Source organism: Etheostoma spectabile, chromosome 8, assembly GCF_008692095.1.
Source record: "Etheostoma spectabile isolate EspeVRDwgs_2016 chromosome 8, UIUC_Espe_1.0, whole genome shotgun sequence".
Lineage (NCBI taxonomy): Eukaryota > Metazoa > Chordata > Actinopteri > Perciformes > Percidae > Etheostoma > Etheostoma spectabile.
Window position 1 is genome coordinate 36,074,658 of NC_045740.1, and position 18,427 is coordinate 36,093,084.

General features: G+C 39.7%; 3 protein-coding genes across 4 annotated transcripts; 1 reads left to right on the top strand and 2 right to left on the bottom strand.

The window, feature by feature from the left end:
- Positions 1 to 614: 614 nt before the first annotated feature.
- On the bottom strand, positions 615 to 4,179 carry rab19 (RAB19, member RAS oncogene family). The gene is made up of 5 exons (XM_032523253.1): positions 4,066 to 4,179; positions 3,436 to 3,526; positions 2,678 to 2,866; positions 2,023 to 2,206; positions 615 to 1,642 (listed from the first exon to the last, which is right to left on the bottom strand). The coding sequence occupies exons 2-5, from the start codon at positions 3,484 to 3,486 to the stop codon at positions 1,368 to 1,370; spliced, it is 699 nt and encodes a 232-aa protein (XP_032379144.1). The 5' UTR covers positions 3,487 to 3,526; positions 4,066 to 4,179; the 3' UTR covers positions 615 to 1,367.
- A 218-nt stretch (positions 4,180 to 4,397) lies between these two features.
- On the bottom strand, positions 4,398 to 7,973 carry ccdc34 (coiled-coil domain containing 34). 2 transcript variants are annotated; one of them, XM_032523252.1, is made up of 7 exons: positions 7,815 to 7,973; positions 7,143 to 7,421; positions 6,395 to 6,539; positions 6,128 to 6,235; positions 5,829 to 5,987; positions 5,576 to 5,705; positions 4,398 to 4,985 (listed from the first exon to the last, which is right to left on the bottom strand). In XM_032523252.1, exons 2-7 carry the CDS (start codon positions 7,403 to 7,405, stop codon positions 4,768 to 4,770), a joined length of 1,023 nt encoding a protein of 340 aa, XP_032379143.1. In that variant the 5' UTR covers positions 7,406 to 7,421; positions 7,815 to 7,973; the 3' UTR covers positions 4,398 to 4,767. The 2 variants fall into 2 exon arrangements, with proteins under 2 accessions (XP_032379143.1, XP_032379142.1); XM_032523251.1 differs by having other exon boundaries at positions 7,143 to 7,418; positions 7,815 to 7,971.
- Positions 7,974 to 10,517: 2,544 nt separating this feature from the next.
- slc15a5 (solute carrier family 15 member 5) lies at positions 10,518 to 18,382 on the top strand. The gene is made up of 9 exons (XM_032523635.1): positions 10,518 to 11,221; positions 12,348 to 12,570; positions 13,188 to 13,357; positions 13,468 to 13,688; positions 14,244 to 14,430; positions 14,583 to 14,771; positions 16,615 to 16,746; positions 17,505 to 17,613; positions 17,712 to 18,382. Exons 1-9 carry the CDS (start codon positions 10,867 to 10,869, stop codon positions 17,851 to 17,853), a joined length of 1,728 nt encoding a protein of 575 aa, XP_032379526.1. The 5' UTR covers positions 10,518 to 10,866; the 3' UTR covers positions 17,854 to 18,382.
- Positions 18,383 to 18,427: the final 45 nt, after the last annotated feature.

An 18,427-nucleotide genomic window follows, 5' to 3' on the forward strand; every position in this document is an offset into this window, starting at 1 on the left:
GGTGTTTTTCCATTTAATGGGACCTGCTCGACCTGCCCGCGGTGCCCCGTCCTCCTTTCTCCATTGCAGATTAGTGCGCGTCATGCGTGAGGCGAGCCGTGGCTGGTCGTCATAGCAAGGAACTGCCGTGACCTAACGCGACACGCACACACAGAACGTCAGAGGTGTGTTGTTTTTGATTCTCGGCATGTGGCTGTTTGCCAGAAGACACATTTAGTTTCTAAGAAGTACCTGTTAGCAGGTACCAGGGACTTTGTTTTGTAATGGAAAACCAAAAAAGGCAAGTAGAGTTGAGGAGGTACCATTCAGTGGAAAAACGCCATTAGAGCACCTTTAACACACATGGATTGTTAAGAAGTCTCTGTATTGAGTTAGATGTATTTTTACTACACTCAGCCTTTTATTTCTAGTATCTGTAAGTTCATGGGTGAGAGACATTGTCCAAACGTAGTTAACACCTTAAACTGAATAAAGACCCATGTGCTGGTTCATCTGTGACATGACAAGATGGATTTTATTCTTTGCTCGATCGTCTACATAACTGGGTCATCTTGCCTTCCCAAATATGCACCCCCCACCAGGTCCTAACTGGACCATGTCTGCTGTTTGTTTTGACTGCTATCACATTTCAGATTGTTTTTGTTTTTTTTAAATAGGGTGAATGCATAACCACTAATGTTGACATCATGTTGCAAGGTTTCATTAGTACCTCATCAGTTTTGAGTTTAGCCTCAATTAAGAGTACTGTCATTTTTCTTATTTTGTGGGAAAAGATAGATTAAAAAGTGCTATTGTTTTGTCAAATGGTTAAATACAAAAACATGTATAGATGGTTGATTTAAATGTCTGTAATAGAAGACGTTTGTGGGAGAACAGACGTAGAAACAGTTGCAGCAGTTGCACAGTTGAGCATGTGCTGGTTTGTAATATTTGGAACTGACAGGTGTAACACAGTATGATTTGCAAGTGACTTAAATTGTAGGTCAAAACTGTGGAACTCCAGTAATGTGCAGTACTAAAAAAGGTCATACTGAATGAAATAAAAAATAAAAAATGATGAAAGACACAAAAAGTTGCTTGTCAAGTGAGAACATTCTGTCCTCCAGCATCAATGTGTTTTGTAATATTAGAGTCACATTCAGCAAAGGTTATCCTCAGAAGAATAATACAAAATATGTTTAATAAGCACCCACCATTTCAAACCTGTGTTACTGATTCTACAAACTGTATAAATAATAAAAGTCAAAAATATGTACAAAACTTCACACACACACACACACAAACAACACAACACATATATGTAGTTTCTCTTAAACTGTGAACACTATTTTTGAAGTCTAAAATACCACATCCCTGCTCCAGCCTGCTCAGCACCCACACTTTTTATCTGCAGACGCGGTGCCGTAAACCGGGTGGGTGCTGTTACTCAACATTAATTGAGGCGAGTCTTGGGAAATCTCGTCGATGGTGGTCATGCCATTGCGCGCCAGCAGCTCCCGGGCCATGAGGATGAAGGCCGCCTCCACGTTCTGGGCCTCCTTGGCGGAGGTTTCCAGGGCAGCCAGCACGCCGTTGTTTTCCGCCAGAGTGCACGCATCCTCGAACAACACCTGCCGCTGAGCTTGGAGGTCGGACTTGTTACCTGCAAGGAAAGCAGAGCGGGAAGTGCAAAATATATCATCAATCTCTATCGCTAAATTGTTAGACATTATTATATTTAACAGATCCCAGTGTGATGTATTGATATTGCTTGATTTTTTTCCCGACCAACAGTACAAAGTCTGGGAATATTTTGGGTGGTTTACTGACCCACAAAAAACAACTTATGTGCCAGGTTAGCTCAGTTGGTAGAGCAGGCGCACATACTTCTATATAGGGGTTTATTCCTTGATGTAGCGGCAGTGGGTTTGACTCCGACCCGCGGCCCTTTGCCGCATGTCATTCCCCTTCTCTCTTTCATGTCTTCATCGGTCCTGTGGAAATAAAGGCCTGAAAATGCCCCCAAAACTCATCTTTAATTACCAATGAGAATCAGCACCACGCTGGCAGCGCCAAACTGCTCCACCTCCCTGATCCAGTGGGGAACCGATTCAAATGTGGTGCGGCGTGTGATGTCATAGGCCACCATGGCGCCGTGGGCACTGCGGTAGTAGCTCTGAGTTATGGTGCGGAAACGTTCCTGACCTGCCGTGTCCCACACCTGCATCTGCAATAACACAACCCATAATAACTTAAATGGTTACAAAATGTGTGTGTTGGATATCTTCACAACATACTGTATAAGTTCTTCAGACATGCCGTGAACTCTGAAAGGGATCAGTCATTTTTCAAACACAATTGCGCACACACCTACGAACTGATTAGCATAAAATGACACCCATGGAGTTCAAAAATGAACACACCCAGAAAGCTAATAAGGATTATATCATTTGAAGAAAGCAGTCAGCCACACCTCTTTCTCTAGAGGAAGACTTTAACAAGCAAAGGGAATATTTACTTTAAGGGTAAGTACACTGACACATCTCACATATCCATGTTTTTGTTCAGATATAAAATATATATATAAATACTGATTCTTTATGTATTGCATTAGAAGCTGTGATATTTGACTGTTTTATAAAAAGTTCTAAATAAATCAAAAAGACATTGAAAAAAGAGCGGAATGCATGTCACCTACCTTCACCTTTCTGCCATCAATGTCCAGGGTGCGAACAGTAAAGTCGACCCCGATGGTGTTCTGCTGCTTCTCGATGAATATGCCAGACTTGAAGCTCTGGACCACGCAGGTCTTCCCCACATCCGAGTCCCCAACCAGGATGATTTTGAAAAGAAAGTCGAAAGAGTCCTCAATCTCTGGCCCTGCAGACTGCATGGTGAAGGGAGGAATGTACAGTACACACGCACAAAAAAACAAAAACAGAGGCCAAAACGCTTGATCCGAGACCTCCGTGCCTCAATGCAACAGAACTTGTTCCTTCCAAGTTGTGTCAATAGAAAAAAAACTATTTACAGAAACAACAGTCACAAACTTGTCACTAAAAGTCACATCAGGTTTATAACAGCTGTAGTATAACAGTTCATGTGGCTCCAGATTAAAATACAATAAAACTGAATAATCTCACTTGTAAATCCAGTTTTTATTCCAACATCCTGCTTAACTCTGTCATATTTAACCTTACTCCCAACCTCTACTCAGAAAAAAACTAAATGAACTTAATTATCCCATAGCAGAGGATTCAAATTCCTTTTTTCCTTGAATTAAAAGTCAGCATCCAAAGTTTCCTCATCCTGTGCTTGTTTCCGTGTCCATGCTACTCTATCGGACCCATTCTTGAAGTCTTAAACAAAAGTAAAGTCTTCATTGCTGCCCTTTAGACTCCCTTTCTGCCCTCTACGCTGCTCCCTCCCATTCTACATTATAGACACGCCTCCTACCTGAACTGGTAGGTGTGATCTCCAACTGCCAGCCCACCTGCACCACTGCATCTTGGGATATTGGTTTTCTATCAGGCTCAGGTCACAATGCCTAGAATAGGCAGAAATAAAAACTCAAGACCAGTAACATTGGTCCTTTTCAAAAGTACTGGCTCAGGCATAATATTGTAGATGATAGGGTTAGATTGATTTAGACATATTGAGCGCTAGCTTGTTTTGTAACTAACCGTTTTAGTTAGAACAGTTTAGAAGTACACAGATAGCCAAAGTGCTGGAGGCTGACTTTGAACAGAACTGTATATCTTATGGTTTTCTTACAAAACTCGGTGTGCAAACACCCCTGAGCAAACAGCTTAAACCGCTCCTGCAATTTAACTTCTGACAGAATGTAAACACTTGGCATTTGTCTTAAAGCTGTTCTTTGGACCCTAGTGTTTTTACTTTCAAAAATGCTCAACAATATTAGCCCCCTCGCTGACCACTGTCAAATAACACATTCCACAGCATTCAACAACAGAAAGGGGTTACAGTAAGCGAAGCATATGCACAAACAATACACAAAAGACACATTGAAAGGATGTAGTTCAAGATAGGATAAGCTGACATCAATGTTAATTGAAATTGTTTTACCTCAGGCTGCATACATTGATATCACAGCGAGATGTTAACACAGAATGAGCATACTGCTCTGAATCAGAATCAGTCTCTCTCTCTCTCTCTCTCTCCACCCCCTCACTTCTTCTGTCGTCATCTCAGCCCACAGAAGAACAAGGCACAGCTGGACACAGAACAATGTGTGAGTGTGAGTGTGAGTGGCAGTTGACCAAGCTGGGTCTATCTTTGGCTGTGACCACCAGCCACCTTCTGTTGTGTGGTTGATGTCTTAATAAATGTAATGTAATGTGGTTTTGTTGACATGTTGACATTTAGTGATGGAACAAATATGACAAGGACAACAGTGAAAAAGAACTTTGATAATACCTCTTTTATCTAATAAGCAAATATACAGGATAAAACAAAATAAACTCAAGGATTATAAATGTCTATAACAAATCAAACATATTTGTAAAATCTTGTAAAAATCCTAAACATTCAGACATCCTTACGTACAAACCAATCTGAGCTACTGCATTATTACAAAATTGCTCCGGTGTACTACATATAACAAACCAAAATGTAGATAGTAGCTAAGCTTCATTACCACTTAGAGAACAGAAATTCTTTTGTGACAGTGTCAGTTAAGAAGCTGTGGTGGGCTGGATGAGCGGTGATGAAATCATATTTGAGCCGGAACTAAGCTACCATATCAGTCACAGATGTCGGTCTGCTTTGTCATCTCTTCTGCAGCGACGGCGCTGCCCTTGCAGAGTTTCTCAGTCTAAAAGCAGTGCTGGGGCTTTGTTGACATTTCCGTTGGTGGTTTGTTGGAATCTTTGTTGTTTTCTTGCCAGGTGTCTTATTCAGTGATGTTTCTGGAGGAGGGACGGGAATAGGCTTCCAGGGGATTGGATTGCAGAAGCTGGGTGATGGGTAGGATTTGTCATAGGGACCTGGAAGAAATCAAAGCAATGTGATACTGGTACATGTAACAAATATCAGCTAGGCAACTTAAACTGAGCTACATCCCATTTGATGAAGTTTAAAACCAACATGAAAGCAGTTATATTAAAATCATTCCTACCACAGGCAATAAAACTCTTTAACACGTCACCCCTGGGTGCTAGATAAGACTCCGAGACACCACAATACTGCACCAAGTGCATCCTGCACAACTGGTTTATTAACATTTTAGCATACTATTTAAGCAGTTGCACATTTTGTATTCTCATCCTGTATGTATTCAAATAGTTCTTATATTTTATTCCTATAATTATTTTATGTATATTTCATGTACAGTATAATGTACAGTATGTATGTATGTGTATTGCATCCTAGTATTCATTTATATTTATTTATTACATTATTTTCTGTGTTGTGTGACTAATTTTGCTGCTTAACACCATAATTTCCCCTTTTTTTGGATCAGTAAATATATATCTATGTATCTATCTATCTATCTATAATAGTTTTTTTTTTATCAATAAAATATTGTGTCAGTCAGTCCAAAATTGATAATTCCAATATGAGTGAATGCCCTTACTTGTTGGGTAGAAAGGTGATTTTGGACTCGCTCTGCTTCTTTCATTAGCTTTTGCCAGCCACTCATTAAACTTCTGCTCGGCCCTCTTGTGGCGTTCTTTCTCCTGCTCCTCCTTCAGGACAGCTTTCTCCTGTCAAGAAAAAATAGACATCTATCAGAATCTGTCCGTTTCTGCTCGTCATTAATAAGATAACATTTCAATCAAAACCTTTTCATTGAAAGCAGAATAACTTATAGAAAAGATCCACACTACTTTTTCCTTCTTTTCCATTTCTATTTTTTCTTGGTTCTTCTTTTGCAGCCAGTCTTTATACTTTTGTTGAGCTTTCTGTTCAATCTCCCTCTGTTTCTCCAGCTGTCTCTGTATCTCCTCCTCCTCTTTGCTCAGTTTTACAAACTGCTCGTGCTTCTCCTTGGATTGCAAGAAGAAAAACAAACGGCAGACGTGTCAGCATCGGATAGTGCAGCATTACTGTGTGATTAAACAAAACTCTGACAAATGACAGCCAGCCAATCTGCTATGGTGCTTTGTGTGGTTTTACTTGGTTCTACCTGTTCTCTTTTAATCCTGAGCCATTCTTGGATCTTTTCTTCCATGACAATCTTTTTCTGTTCCCGCTCCCTTTCTTCTTGTTCTTTTTTTTCCTTCCGTAACCGCTCCTAATTAAAGGGGTATTAAAAAAAAAAGTATGTTTGGATTACAATGATTTGGAAATAAGCTGGGGAACTAAGAATATTCATATAGAAACATGCAAAAAAGGGATGTTAGGAAAGTAACAACTGCTTTAGTGATATAAATTATGATAAACTGTGGCTTGCCTCCTCTGCTTGTTTTTCCAATTTGAAACGGTCTTCCTTGGCTTTGTTCACCAGCCACATTTCCCATGCACTGAGAGTAGGTGAGCCTGCAGGCTCCCTAGCTGCATACACCATCTGCACTGACCGGGTTCTTGGTAGCTCACATCTAGAACAAAAAAGTTGTACAATCAATATACATACTATATATATATTTATATATACACACATACATATATACACTATATATACTACTGTATGCTTACATCTTTTCTGGATACACCACGTGTCTGTGGTCTTTTGACTCAGTTCAGAATTTATACTGTATATATTCATATTCTTACCTGTATATATACACACACACACACACCACACACACACACACACACAAACACACACAAACACACACACTGGTAATGAGTGGAGAACAGGAGACCTTCTTAAAGAAAAACTAACAGGTCTGTGAGAGCCGGAATTCTTACTGGTTGGTAGGAGATGAAATACTTAGGTCATGCAATACAATTTAAATTAATTATTTAAAATTCATACAGTGTGATTTTCTGGATTTGTGTTTTAGATTACGTATCTCACAGTTGATGTGTGCCTATGATAAAAATTAGACCTCTACATGCTTTGTAAGAAGGAAAACCTGCAAAATCGCTGTTACAAATACTTGTTCTTCCCACTGTATATATGTATGTATATATATATAATATTATAATATATAATAATATATATATATATATGTATATATATATATATTCAGCAGTACCTGACTGGTGAAACGCTGAGGCTGGAGTTGTTGTCTTTCTGCCTGGGTGAAGTCTGCTGAGCTGGGCTGGGCTCCAGGTCTTCATCACTGTCAAAACTGTCATGATAGATGGGAGAAAGCAGAGAGAACGTGTCTTCGTCGTCGGATAGGATGCCGTCGTCCAAGCCCTTGGATGTGTCCTTTCCCTGGCTTGTTTTAACAGGGGTCGAGCTAAAGCCCTGGGACGCTGAGGCAGGACAGTTGGGCATCCTTCCTCCAGACATTGCTAGCGGAGGTCTCCTTCGAAAAACACAATGTTTCCCATCGGTTATGTGTGAGTTTTATCTGTTAACTAGCTAATGTCAAACGAACTCATGCAGCTTTTTAGTGACACACAATACAGACAACTAACTAGCTGGTGCTCATGTCAAAAGTTCGTTTTAACTTTCAGTTAAAGTCACTTTCAGTTAAAACGAGCGAAAGTGGGGCTACCGTTAGCACTCAAAGGAAACTTAAAAGCTAGCGTCAGCTAGCTAGTGTAGCGCTAGCTAGCTAACGTTAGCTAACTTAGCTTGAATAGTATGTGCAACGCACGCTTATTGCTAAGTATTATGCTCGCTAACTCCACAGTGTAGCTATGTGCGCAGGGTTTCTTGCTATCTCTGAACGAAATGTGAAGACTTCGTAGCCTACCTTTGTGCGTAAATGTGAAGAAAAGTCTCGTCGTTGTGCTCGTTTTTGTTTTACCGACGCTGGAACTGATTTGCAAACAACTTTTTTCCCCCATGATACCCCACGCCCCCACGCTCAACTGAACGCCGCTTCTGTAACCATGGTGACGCTTGACGCTTACTTAGTTTGTCTCTTCAACATGTAGCTAGGCTAATTTGTTTTTTTATTATCACATTATCAGTTGAGTTATGACTGAGTGTCTTTGAATCATGTGTGTATTATAATTCATTTTTATACTAAATATTATAATACTAACTAATTATGACAAAGTAAAAAAGGGGAAAATAAAAAGGGACCAAGGGCATTTTTATATTTTAACTATTATCCAACACTTCCACATCTAGGCTATTATACTGTAAAGACCCAACCGAAAGACCATACTCTTGCAATATAACTCTGTATTCACTCTGACAATATTTTGATTTGGATTGTATTTAGTAGGCCTATTGTTATGTTTTATAATAGTAGTACTATTACAATAGTATTACAATAAACTACAATGAAGCTTTCTTGAATATTGAATCTTATTATCAACTTGGTTGCAATTTTTACCACCAATTAGGACTGCTATAACTGAATTTCTACTAAAATACAGGCTACATTTTTAAAATGTGTATAAATCCTTTTAGAACATTCTTGTTTCAATTAATAAGCGAGGCCACTAATCATATTTTTCTACTAACTTGTGAGACGCTAAGTAAAATGTAGCCTCTGTGTAAAAGAAAGGAAGAAGGGAATTTAGAAGACAATCCACCTTTACTTACTAAGTGATTGCAGGGGTTAAAAAATACCTATGCAGATTTTGTAAACTTATTTTGATCTTATTTCATGATAGATATTAGTAATAGATTTTTGGTCACACCATGCTTTTTTTTTAAAGTAACAAATGAGTGATTTTGTCCTGAGGTTTTGTGAAAAAGTACTCTTGTATTTCCATGGTATGATGTGGTTTACCCCCCCCCCCCACACACACACACACACACACACACACCACTGTAACAACAGTATTGTTAATCCAGCAGCAGTTGTCAACCTGGCCCATGATGCACTCTGTCTCATTCCCACTTAACATTACCAGTCTAATTACCAGAGGGCGGTCCAAAACCAGCTCGTAAAATGAAGCACTGCTCTCACAAAGCCATGTGGCATTTTGTGAGTGTTTGTAATAACCTGCTACACTAAATTAATTTCTTGTCTTGTCTTGTTTGTCTTGTTTGATGTCTCTTATTGCCAAAGCCCACCGTTTATGCAACGTTGTGTGTCTTTGAGCTGTTCATTATCAATATATCCATGACGTTGATATTTAGTTTCAGATAAACAGGATTTAAAGTTGGTGGGAGAAGTACTTGGACTGTTTACTTAGCCCTCGTGTTGTCCTCGGGTCCAATTTTGACCCGTTTTCAGTTTTTCTATCACAAAAAATGGGCCTTCAAAATAAGACCTGGAAATGTCAACATTAGAAATATCAAATAACTTTGGAAAAAAAACATTTAAAAAAAGCACCCACAACATTGAAAGGTGACAAAAATTTTGGAAAAAGTGATAATAACGTTTCATGGTTGACGGGAAGACAACACGAGGGTTAATTAGATTAGATTAGATTAGATCATACTTTATTCACCCCACGACGGGGAAATTTTAAGTAAAATTAATGTTAAGTAAAAATAGCAATACCACAGCATAGTAATATGTAAAAGCTCGCCTGCATTCAAATTTTAAGTAAAGTAAAAGTACGGAAGTATAAGTATCAAATAGACTTAAAGTATCAAAGGTAAAAGTATTCATTATGCAGAAGGGCCTGTTTCAGAATAATAATATAACTATAGTAATGCATCAACTTAGATTTTAGCCTGATTTGCAAAGGGCTACATCATTCATGTTTATAATTATTGATGCATTTATGTGTGAGCATCAGTTTTATATTGCAGCTGGTAAAGGTGGAGCTACTTTACGACTTTACATTCTGCCCGTTAGCTTAATGTAAAGGCAACATCATAATTTATTTGTTGATTATAATTTATCTTAACCCTTGTGTTGTCTTCCCGTTAACCATGAACTTGCCCTTTTAGGTCAAAATCTAATTATTTTTGTGCTTTTCTGATGTTTTTGTCATTTTTTCTGATTTATTTGTCACTTTTTCCATGCTTTTGGCACTTTTTTAAAAACCTGAGCTGGTTGAATAATAGGTTTTACACTTGTCCTTGGAATTAATGGTCGATAAACCTCATTTATATCAAAGTATACATAATTTTTAAGTTAACAAGGCAGAAATTATGAATTATTTTGACTAATAGTTAAGATCAGAGGATGTTGAGTGGATCACAGAGGGGTAGATGTCAAAGTTTAGTCCGGATACTGTTTTGAAACAATTAGAAAAAAAAAAAAGAATTCAAATTCTATAAGATTAAATAAAACACCCCAAAAATTCAATGAAAGTGATCATCAGTTTTACCTGAAGAATGATGTATGGAATCATCCATTTTATTATTGGGCAATTTGTTTGAAGGAAATCTAATATTTCTGATATAAAACACAGTGAAACGGGTCAATTTGACAAGTAACTATATATTTCAAATAAAGTGGAGTCAAAAATTACAATATTTTTCTGTGAAATGTAGTGTAGTACAAGTATAAAGTAGCAGAAAATTCAAGTACCTCGGCTTTGAAAATAACAACACGTGTGCATCTTTCCGGTAATAGGCCTAATTATAGAAATATTTCTGGATAGTTCTCTACATTGCTCCCATCCATCACTCCCTACAGGATACAATTTTGTATAATGTGTCAGATCCCTGTGAGGCGTCCACATTTCTGAGTAAGGTCATCACACAGAATTCAGGTTAGGTGTGTCTGGTACTACAGTACGTGCGTCCAGAGTCACACGAGGGTGAGGGATTCCAACTCTGGCCTGGACGTTGGCTCGAAAGGGCAGGAGAGCTCAGTCAGAGCTCTGCGTCGTCCATTACTGACACACATCCAGCCAACGGAGCAGCCAGCTCGCTGGTCAGGTGGTATGGTAGCAGGAGACCTTCAGAAACTGCCACAGGGCAGAGGCCGACTGCGACGACCCTCCCAGGCCCCTCGTCCAGACCGTGGACATCCACCGAGGAAGTCCCGCAAGAAACTCCAAGTTATCATCTGCGTTCTTCTTGTGGAGCTGTTTGAGAGGTTCACTTTCTTTGGGATTGTATGCAACATGATTCTCTTCTGCACTGTGAAGCTGGGCTATGATAACTACCTGGCTGCAACAGTCAACTTGTGCTTCATAGGAGCCAGCACCCTGACCCCCGTTCTGGTTGGGTGGTTTGCAGAGACCTGCTTAGGAAGGACCAAGGTGCTCTACTTGTGTGCTTTCCTTCATTTCTTTGGTAAGACACAATTAAAGGTTTATACTTGTTTTCTGAAATTTGTGATAAGACCATGTGACTTATTTTTTATTTTTATTTTGTAAATGATACAGTATCTTGGACAGTGTATTTACTGTATGTCATGATGTAAGATTCATTGTAATGTAGGGTCAAATTTGCTAATTTAAAAGACCGGATATTTATCTGAATATGTGACATGAACAATCAACATATAAGCTTGAACATCTTAACCATTAGTGTGAGGTCAATTTAACAGCGTTAGTAAAAGTATTAAAGGTCCCATGGCATGAAAATATCATTTTATGAGGTTTTTAAACATTAATAAGAGTTCCCCCAGCCTGCCTAGGGCCCCCCAGTGGCTAGAAATGGAGATAGGTGTAAACCGAGCACTGGGTATCCTGCTCTGCAGAAAATGAAAGCTCAGATGGGGCAATCTGGAATCTCGTCCCTTATGATGTCATAAGGGGCAAGGTTACCTCCTCTTTCTCTGCTTTGCCCACCCTGAGAATTTGGCCCACCCATGAGAGAGAGACATCATGGCTTTCAAATGAGCAAATTGACAGTTGGTCAGGGTGGATGCTGGGAGTGTGCCCTGACCTTCCCCCCCCCCCCCCCCCCCCCCCCCCCCCCTTCCTCAAAAGATACAGACTCAAAATGGCACATACTAAGGAAAGCTCATTGTGGACTGGCTCTAGTGGCTGTAATTCTGCACCAAGGCTTAATTTTGGAACTTCAGATACAGTATTAGGGGACCACTAAGGTTCTATGTAAAAGAGAACATTCCAGATACGTATTATGGGGACCACTAAGTCTATATAAAAGAGACTTCAGATACAGTATTAGGGACCACTAAGGTCTATATAAAGAGACTTCAGATACAGTATTAGGGGACCACTAAGGTCTATATAAAAGAGACTTCAGATACAGTATTAGGGGACCACTAAGGTCTATATAAAAGAGACTTCAGATACAGTATTAGGGACCACTAGGTCTATATAAAAGAGACTTCAGATACAGTATTAGAGAAACACTAAGGTCTATATAAAAGTATCCAAAGAGCACCATGTTTGTAATCTAGCTACAACTACATACCATGAGTACGTACCTTTCCTTGTCATCATGCTAGGCACAGCCATGCTGCCCGTGGTGGCATTCCCTTTTGAAGATTTCTACATTGATACTCATCACATGACGCACATGCTGGAACCTCGGGAGCAGCAGATCTTGTTCTACTCCGGCCTTCTGGCTGCTGCACTGGGCATCGGCGGCATCCGGGCCATCCTCTGTCCCATGGGAGCCTACAGTCTGCAGTGCTACAATCAGCACCAGCTCCTGTCCTTCTTCAACTGGTGGGTGGGTTTGCCATCTGAAAACCCTCATTCACTTGGTTAGACTACAAATTGTGCATTGATATTGTTACTACGATCCGTTTCGGCTTTATTAAGGAAGATTTCATAATGACTAATTGACATTACAGTTCAGTTATACTGCATGGAGAGACAAAGAAACTTGTGTATGGAGAACACACAAGAACTTTAATGTCCAACAACTGTAGAAAGTAAATTTGACACTAATTTGACAAAATTAACTACTGTAATGATGGTGCTAGAGGAGGATGACAAACGTCATTATTAAAACTCAGGGAATTTCATGACAATCCATTCAATGGTTGTCAAACATGTTCACTAAAAACCAAAAATGTCAACCTCATGGAGACTCTAGATGTAAAGCCAGACAATCTGCAAATGTCTCATCTTCTGGGGACCATGAATGCCCGTACAAACTTTCATGGCAATTCATAAAATTGTTGTCAAACGATCGTCCAACCAAATTGCCACCTGGCTACAAAATGATGTGTCTAATTATGAGTAGATGGAAATAAGTCGTCCATCTACTCATAAGTTACATTTGTGATCAGTATACATATGAAGGAATTGAGTGGGATATCTGTCGGATTTCTGTTTAGGTTCTACTGGTTGGTCAACCTCAATTCCACTGTGGTCTTTTTGGGTATTGCTTACATCCAGCAGTCTGTGGGCAAAAATCTGGCCTTCCTTATCCCCTTTACGTCTGTGCTGCTGGCTCTAATTGCCATACACATGATGCGGAACAAACTCACCTATAAACCCAAGAAAGGTACCAAACTGTAAAATTATTCATACACACTGGATACAGTACTTCAGTCAATGTACTGTGTATGCACATTAACTGGAATAATATTCCTTTGTGTGTCTGGCGTACTGCAGGTGGCTCATTGTTAACCACGCTGGGAGTTTTCATGAACTCTCTCAAGATGTGCTGCCTCCACTATCGTCACCTGAGTGGAGACGTGGGGTCTTGGCTGGACCGGGCCAAGGAGAACAATGGCGGCCGATACAGCGAAACACACGTAGAGAACGTCAAAGTCCTGGCCAAGCTCTTCCCTCTTTATGGCCTTCAGCTGCTTTACAGAGCCTGCATCACACAGGCAGGTCACTGGAAATATAAAGGAACCATAGAATAGATAGAAGAGAATAGAAAGCCTTTATTGTCATTATACACAAGTGTAGTACCTGTGCAACGAGTGTGCAACGAGATTGAAGCAACCCCTTTACTGTGTCGACACAAAATCTAAAAAATCTAAAAAAAATTATAATATGGAGAACATTGCAGAAAAAAAGAAGGGGGGACCTGGTGCACAGTCCTGAGAGAATCTATATACATATATAAAATAGCTTTGTACACACATTTTGCAAAAATATAGTTTGGTGTATCAAAAGTCCCGAGTATTAAATATTGCACAGTAATGAAATTAAATGGTTAAGTACTAAATAAAGAAATGTTGCACTGTAATGAAAGGAAATGGTTAAGTACTAAATAATAAATAAATATTGCACAGTAATGAAATGAAATGGTTAAATATTGAATATTGCACAGAATTCCAGTGTCCTTAGGTATAATATATCATATCATGTAACTATTATAAAGGATTGTGCTCATGTTTTATCATATGCAGGGAGGCTGAGAATGTGTTTTCCTACAGATTCCCTCAGGTTACTACATACAGACCATGAACTCAAACCTTCACCTGAACAACCTCCTGTTGCCCATCGGCGCCATGAACGTGATCAGTATCCTACCTCTGCTGCTCCTAGCCCCGCTGATCGAGTGTGTGACGACTTGCTACCTCTCCATGGAAAAAACTCCCCTGGCACCTGCAAAAATCATCAGTGAGTATTTCTGTGTGCACACATGCACATCCCCACCGATGCACACGATTCTAATGTCACTCTCGCTCTTCTGCCTCATCCCTCCCCCTCCCTAAAATATCCTGCAGCCCCCTCTCTCATCACCCCGCCTCTGTCCATCCTCCCCCTTCCAGCTCTGGGCCACGCGTGTGCCACCCTGTCGGTCCTGGCGGCGGGTTTGTCTGAGCTGCAGAGGAAGGCGTACCCTCTGGTGGAGCAGACCCTATCTGGAAAAGTTCTGCATGTGTCCTCCATGCCGTGTTTCCAGCTGGTCCCTCAGTACATCCTGCTCGGTCTCGCAGAGGCGCTCGTCACTCCTGCATGTGAGTGGCAGATTTAGGGCCTCCATAATTTCATAATGCAGGTAACAGGAAAAGGCTTTTAAAATGGCTTGGGGAAACATTTTGATGCTAAAACATGCATATTTCAACCAAAATTTGGTAAAAGGTTTTAATTTGAAATTATAAGGAACCCTACTGGAAAGCTACAGAATGCTATAATACCATTAGGCTTATACAGCAACAGTCGGCTATTTCAGCAGACTTTTATTTGAATCCACATCAAAATGCTGCAAAAATCTAGTTATGAGGCACTCCCTCAAGATATGGATACAGTTCAGACTAGCTTTCTCTATAATTGAGATGTCCATAGATACACCTTTGGTGGGAAATAACATGTTCCCTATGACTGATGCTGCTTTTAAAACATGGACAGAAAAGGGACTGAAAACAGTCCGAGTTCGCTCAAAAACACATTTCCTCAGTCACATTCTTGCAGATATTTACAACTTTGCAGTTTTGTTTCTGCAAATATTCTTTCTTTTCCACTGACACCGCCAGATTCCCGTTTAGACAAAATACTTAAGATGCCCCTTGGCTTGGGGAGGCTGCTGGTGGGTTGTACTCTTTACTCAGAAGGGATGATTTGAAGCCATTGACAGCATCAGAACATCAATGGGAGGAAGAGATAAACACAGAAATATTAGATGTGGTATGGCAGGCCACCCTCAATAACATACACTCATCCTCTCTCTGCCTATGACATACCATTATCCAATCAAAGTTATTCACCGGTTACATTGGTTAAAAAGCAGAGTTGGCCAGAATTGCACCTGATATTGACCCAGAGTGTGATCAATGTCACGTATGGTTTGGAGCTGCCCTAAATTGTCTGAGTTTTGGGAGTTGATTTTCTTTGCTTTTCTTTCTAGAGCATCACCGGTCATTGCCATTTTTGGAGTAGTTCTAGGGTCAAATTGACCCGTTTTTACATATCAATGTTCTTTTTAATTACCCAAAATAACATGATTGATTCCACACAACGCTCTTTGGCAAGTACAAATCTCTACTTTCATTCATTATGGGGCGGCTTATTCAATTTTATAGCATTTGAAAAAGCAAATTGAAGTGGTGTTGAAATAGTATCGAGTAAAAGTTGACATATTCCAGTCTGTGATTATCCATCAACATCCATTCCTTTAATTTTGGTCTAGATAATTTCTAATTTCTGCTTTTCTAAATCAAACATTAGGTGTAATTTCCTATAACTTGAGGTTTATTGACCCTAAATTCCAAAAATAACTGTAAAACTAAAGTTAATAAGTGTCGAAAAAAGGGACAAAAACGTTAGAAAAAGTTAAAAACATTGATAACAAAAATACAAAAATCAACACAAAAGTGTTTGATTTTCAATTTTGATGGGAAGACAACACAAGGGTTAAAATCCTAAAATGGATCAACGATGTTAGACATGACTCCCGCAAGAAAATTGAAATTTTAGCAAGTTTTAGCAAGAATACAGTATAGAAGACAGTATAAAGATAACAATATTAACAGTAATAAAAATAGTAATAATAAGAAGAAGAAGAAGAACCTTTGGCTTTAAAAAGACCAAAAAAAGACATTTACCGTAAATTATCAGTCAAGCTATTTAACTCTTGAACAAATCATATTAAATTCAGTAATATCCGGCAACCAGTTCTTATATTAGTTGAACAGATGGACATTGTATGACGTAAAAGTGTTGTCCTTCCTCCATTTTTTGCCTTTTTCTCTTTTTTATTGTCTGCTTTTCTTTATAGCGGGCATGCGATGTGGGTGGGTGGGTGTCTGTTGTATGTGAAAATACAATAAAAAAGACTTTAATTACAACATTCCTCTCTGGCAGGTTCTCTCATATCTTTCCAGCTGACCCCAAGCCACATCAGAGGCATCTCCCTGCACTTCCTCACCCTTTCCTACGGAGGGGGGTGCTTTCTGGGAGCCTTCGTCGTTCAGCTGCTGTACTTTCTCTCTGGAGGTAAAACGAGCACAAATACTGTATTGCATGTTTTCTTCCAATAAAAAATGACGTAAAGAAAGATGTAAAAACCCAATGGTTTTTAGCCCAAGGTGTCCCTGATGTGACGGATATGACCACATTGATACGCTGCTGCAGCAGAACGCTGCTGCCCGATTTTTAACAAGCACGTCCAGACGTGAACACATTACCCCTGTGCTGTCGTCACTCCACTGGCTTCCAGTCTGTTTTAGAATTGATTTTAAACTCCTGCTGTTTGTTTTTAACGCCATTTATGGCTTGGCCCCCTCGTACTTGACTGAGATTTTAACTGTTCGCGATTGCGGCAGAGCCTTGCGCTCCTCGGGTCAGCGTCTGTTAGAGGTCCCGAGGTCAAGACTTAAACAGTGGGGCGATCGTTCTTTTGCCGTCGCTGCTCCCAGACTGTGGAACAAACTACCCCCTGACATCCGCACCACTACTGACCTCAGCCTTTTTTAAAACGAAGCTTAAGACCCCTTTTTTAAATTAGCATTTATTCCCACTAGGGCAATACGGTCTCTTAGGTGTCCTCATTCTGCCTGCTCCTTTTATACTTTTCTCGAAGGCTTTTAATGTCCTGCAGCGCTGCACCACTACAGCACTTTTAATTGTATTGTGTGTTCTGTATGTGTTATGTATTGTTTTATGGCTTTGTTGTAAGCACTTTGGGGTACCTTCCGGCTATTGTAAAGGGCTATACAAATAAACTTGATTGATTGATTGATGCTTGTTTTCAGGTAACTTCTACCCAAACGCACTGCATGATGGGAATCTGGAGAACTTCTTCTTCCTCCTGGCCACACTGATGGCTGTAAACACCCTTGTGTTTTGGAGTGTATCTTACAGGTACAGTATTATCTCGAACTACCTAGACTACAAAATGTAATAGGGGCTACCACATTGCATTATTAATTTTGCATATCATTGTCACTGATGTTGTCCAGGTACATAGACCTGAGTGTGCAGGGTAAAGCACTGACCGCCAGCCCTCTGACTGAGAAGCTGCTGTACTACAAGGCCTGCCTGCGCTTCTACGACACCGTGGATCGCTCCTACACAAACGCCTCCATTGAATCTATTTTATGACTTACTTTCTTAATTATTATCTGTATTGTTGGTGGCGCTGGCGCTGCATGTTACTACTACTGGGAAATTGTGGGCTGAACTGCATGAATGAAGTTCCTGGAATATTTGTTTGTTACTTTTACGATCAATGTAATAATAAATTGTTTGTATATAATCAAACAAATGTCCCGTACTGTAACGATGCGCTACATGCGTTTGGGAGCATGGCCTCAATAGAAGTGACATTTTTTAGATGCATTTGCTAAATGTAAAACATAAAATGTAAATAATAGCACATTAAATTTAAAAAAAAAGACCTAATTAGCAAAGCATGGTCCTTTATTTGAGTCTATGAAGCTAAAGCAAATACTAAAAAAAAAAAAGAATAAGGACACACAATGATTTACAATGATCAAAGTTCAAAACCCAAACCCTACATGGCTTTTTCCCCTTGTGGTCCTCCAACATACAACAAGCAACATTAAAAATATAAAACCCTGACAGAAGACAAAACAAAGCCCACATACTCCAAGCTCTTTTCACAATAAAATCAGGCTACACTTAACTAAAAAACATCTTTTTAAGGCCACTTTGA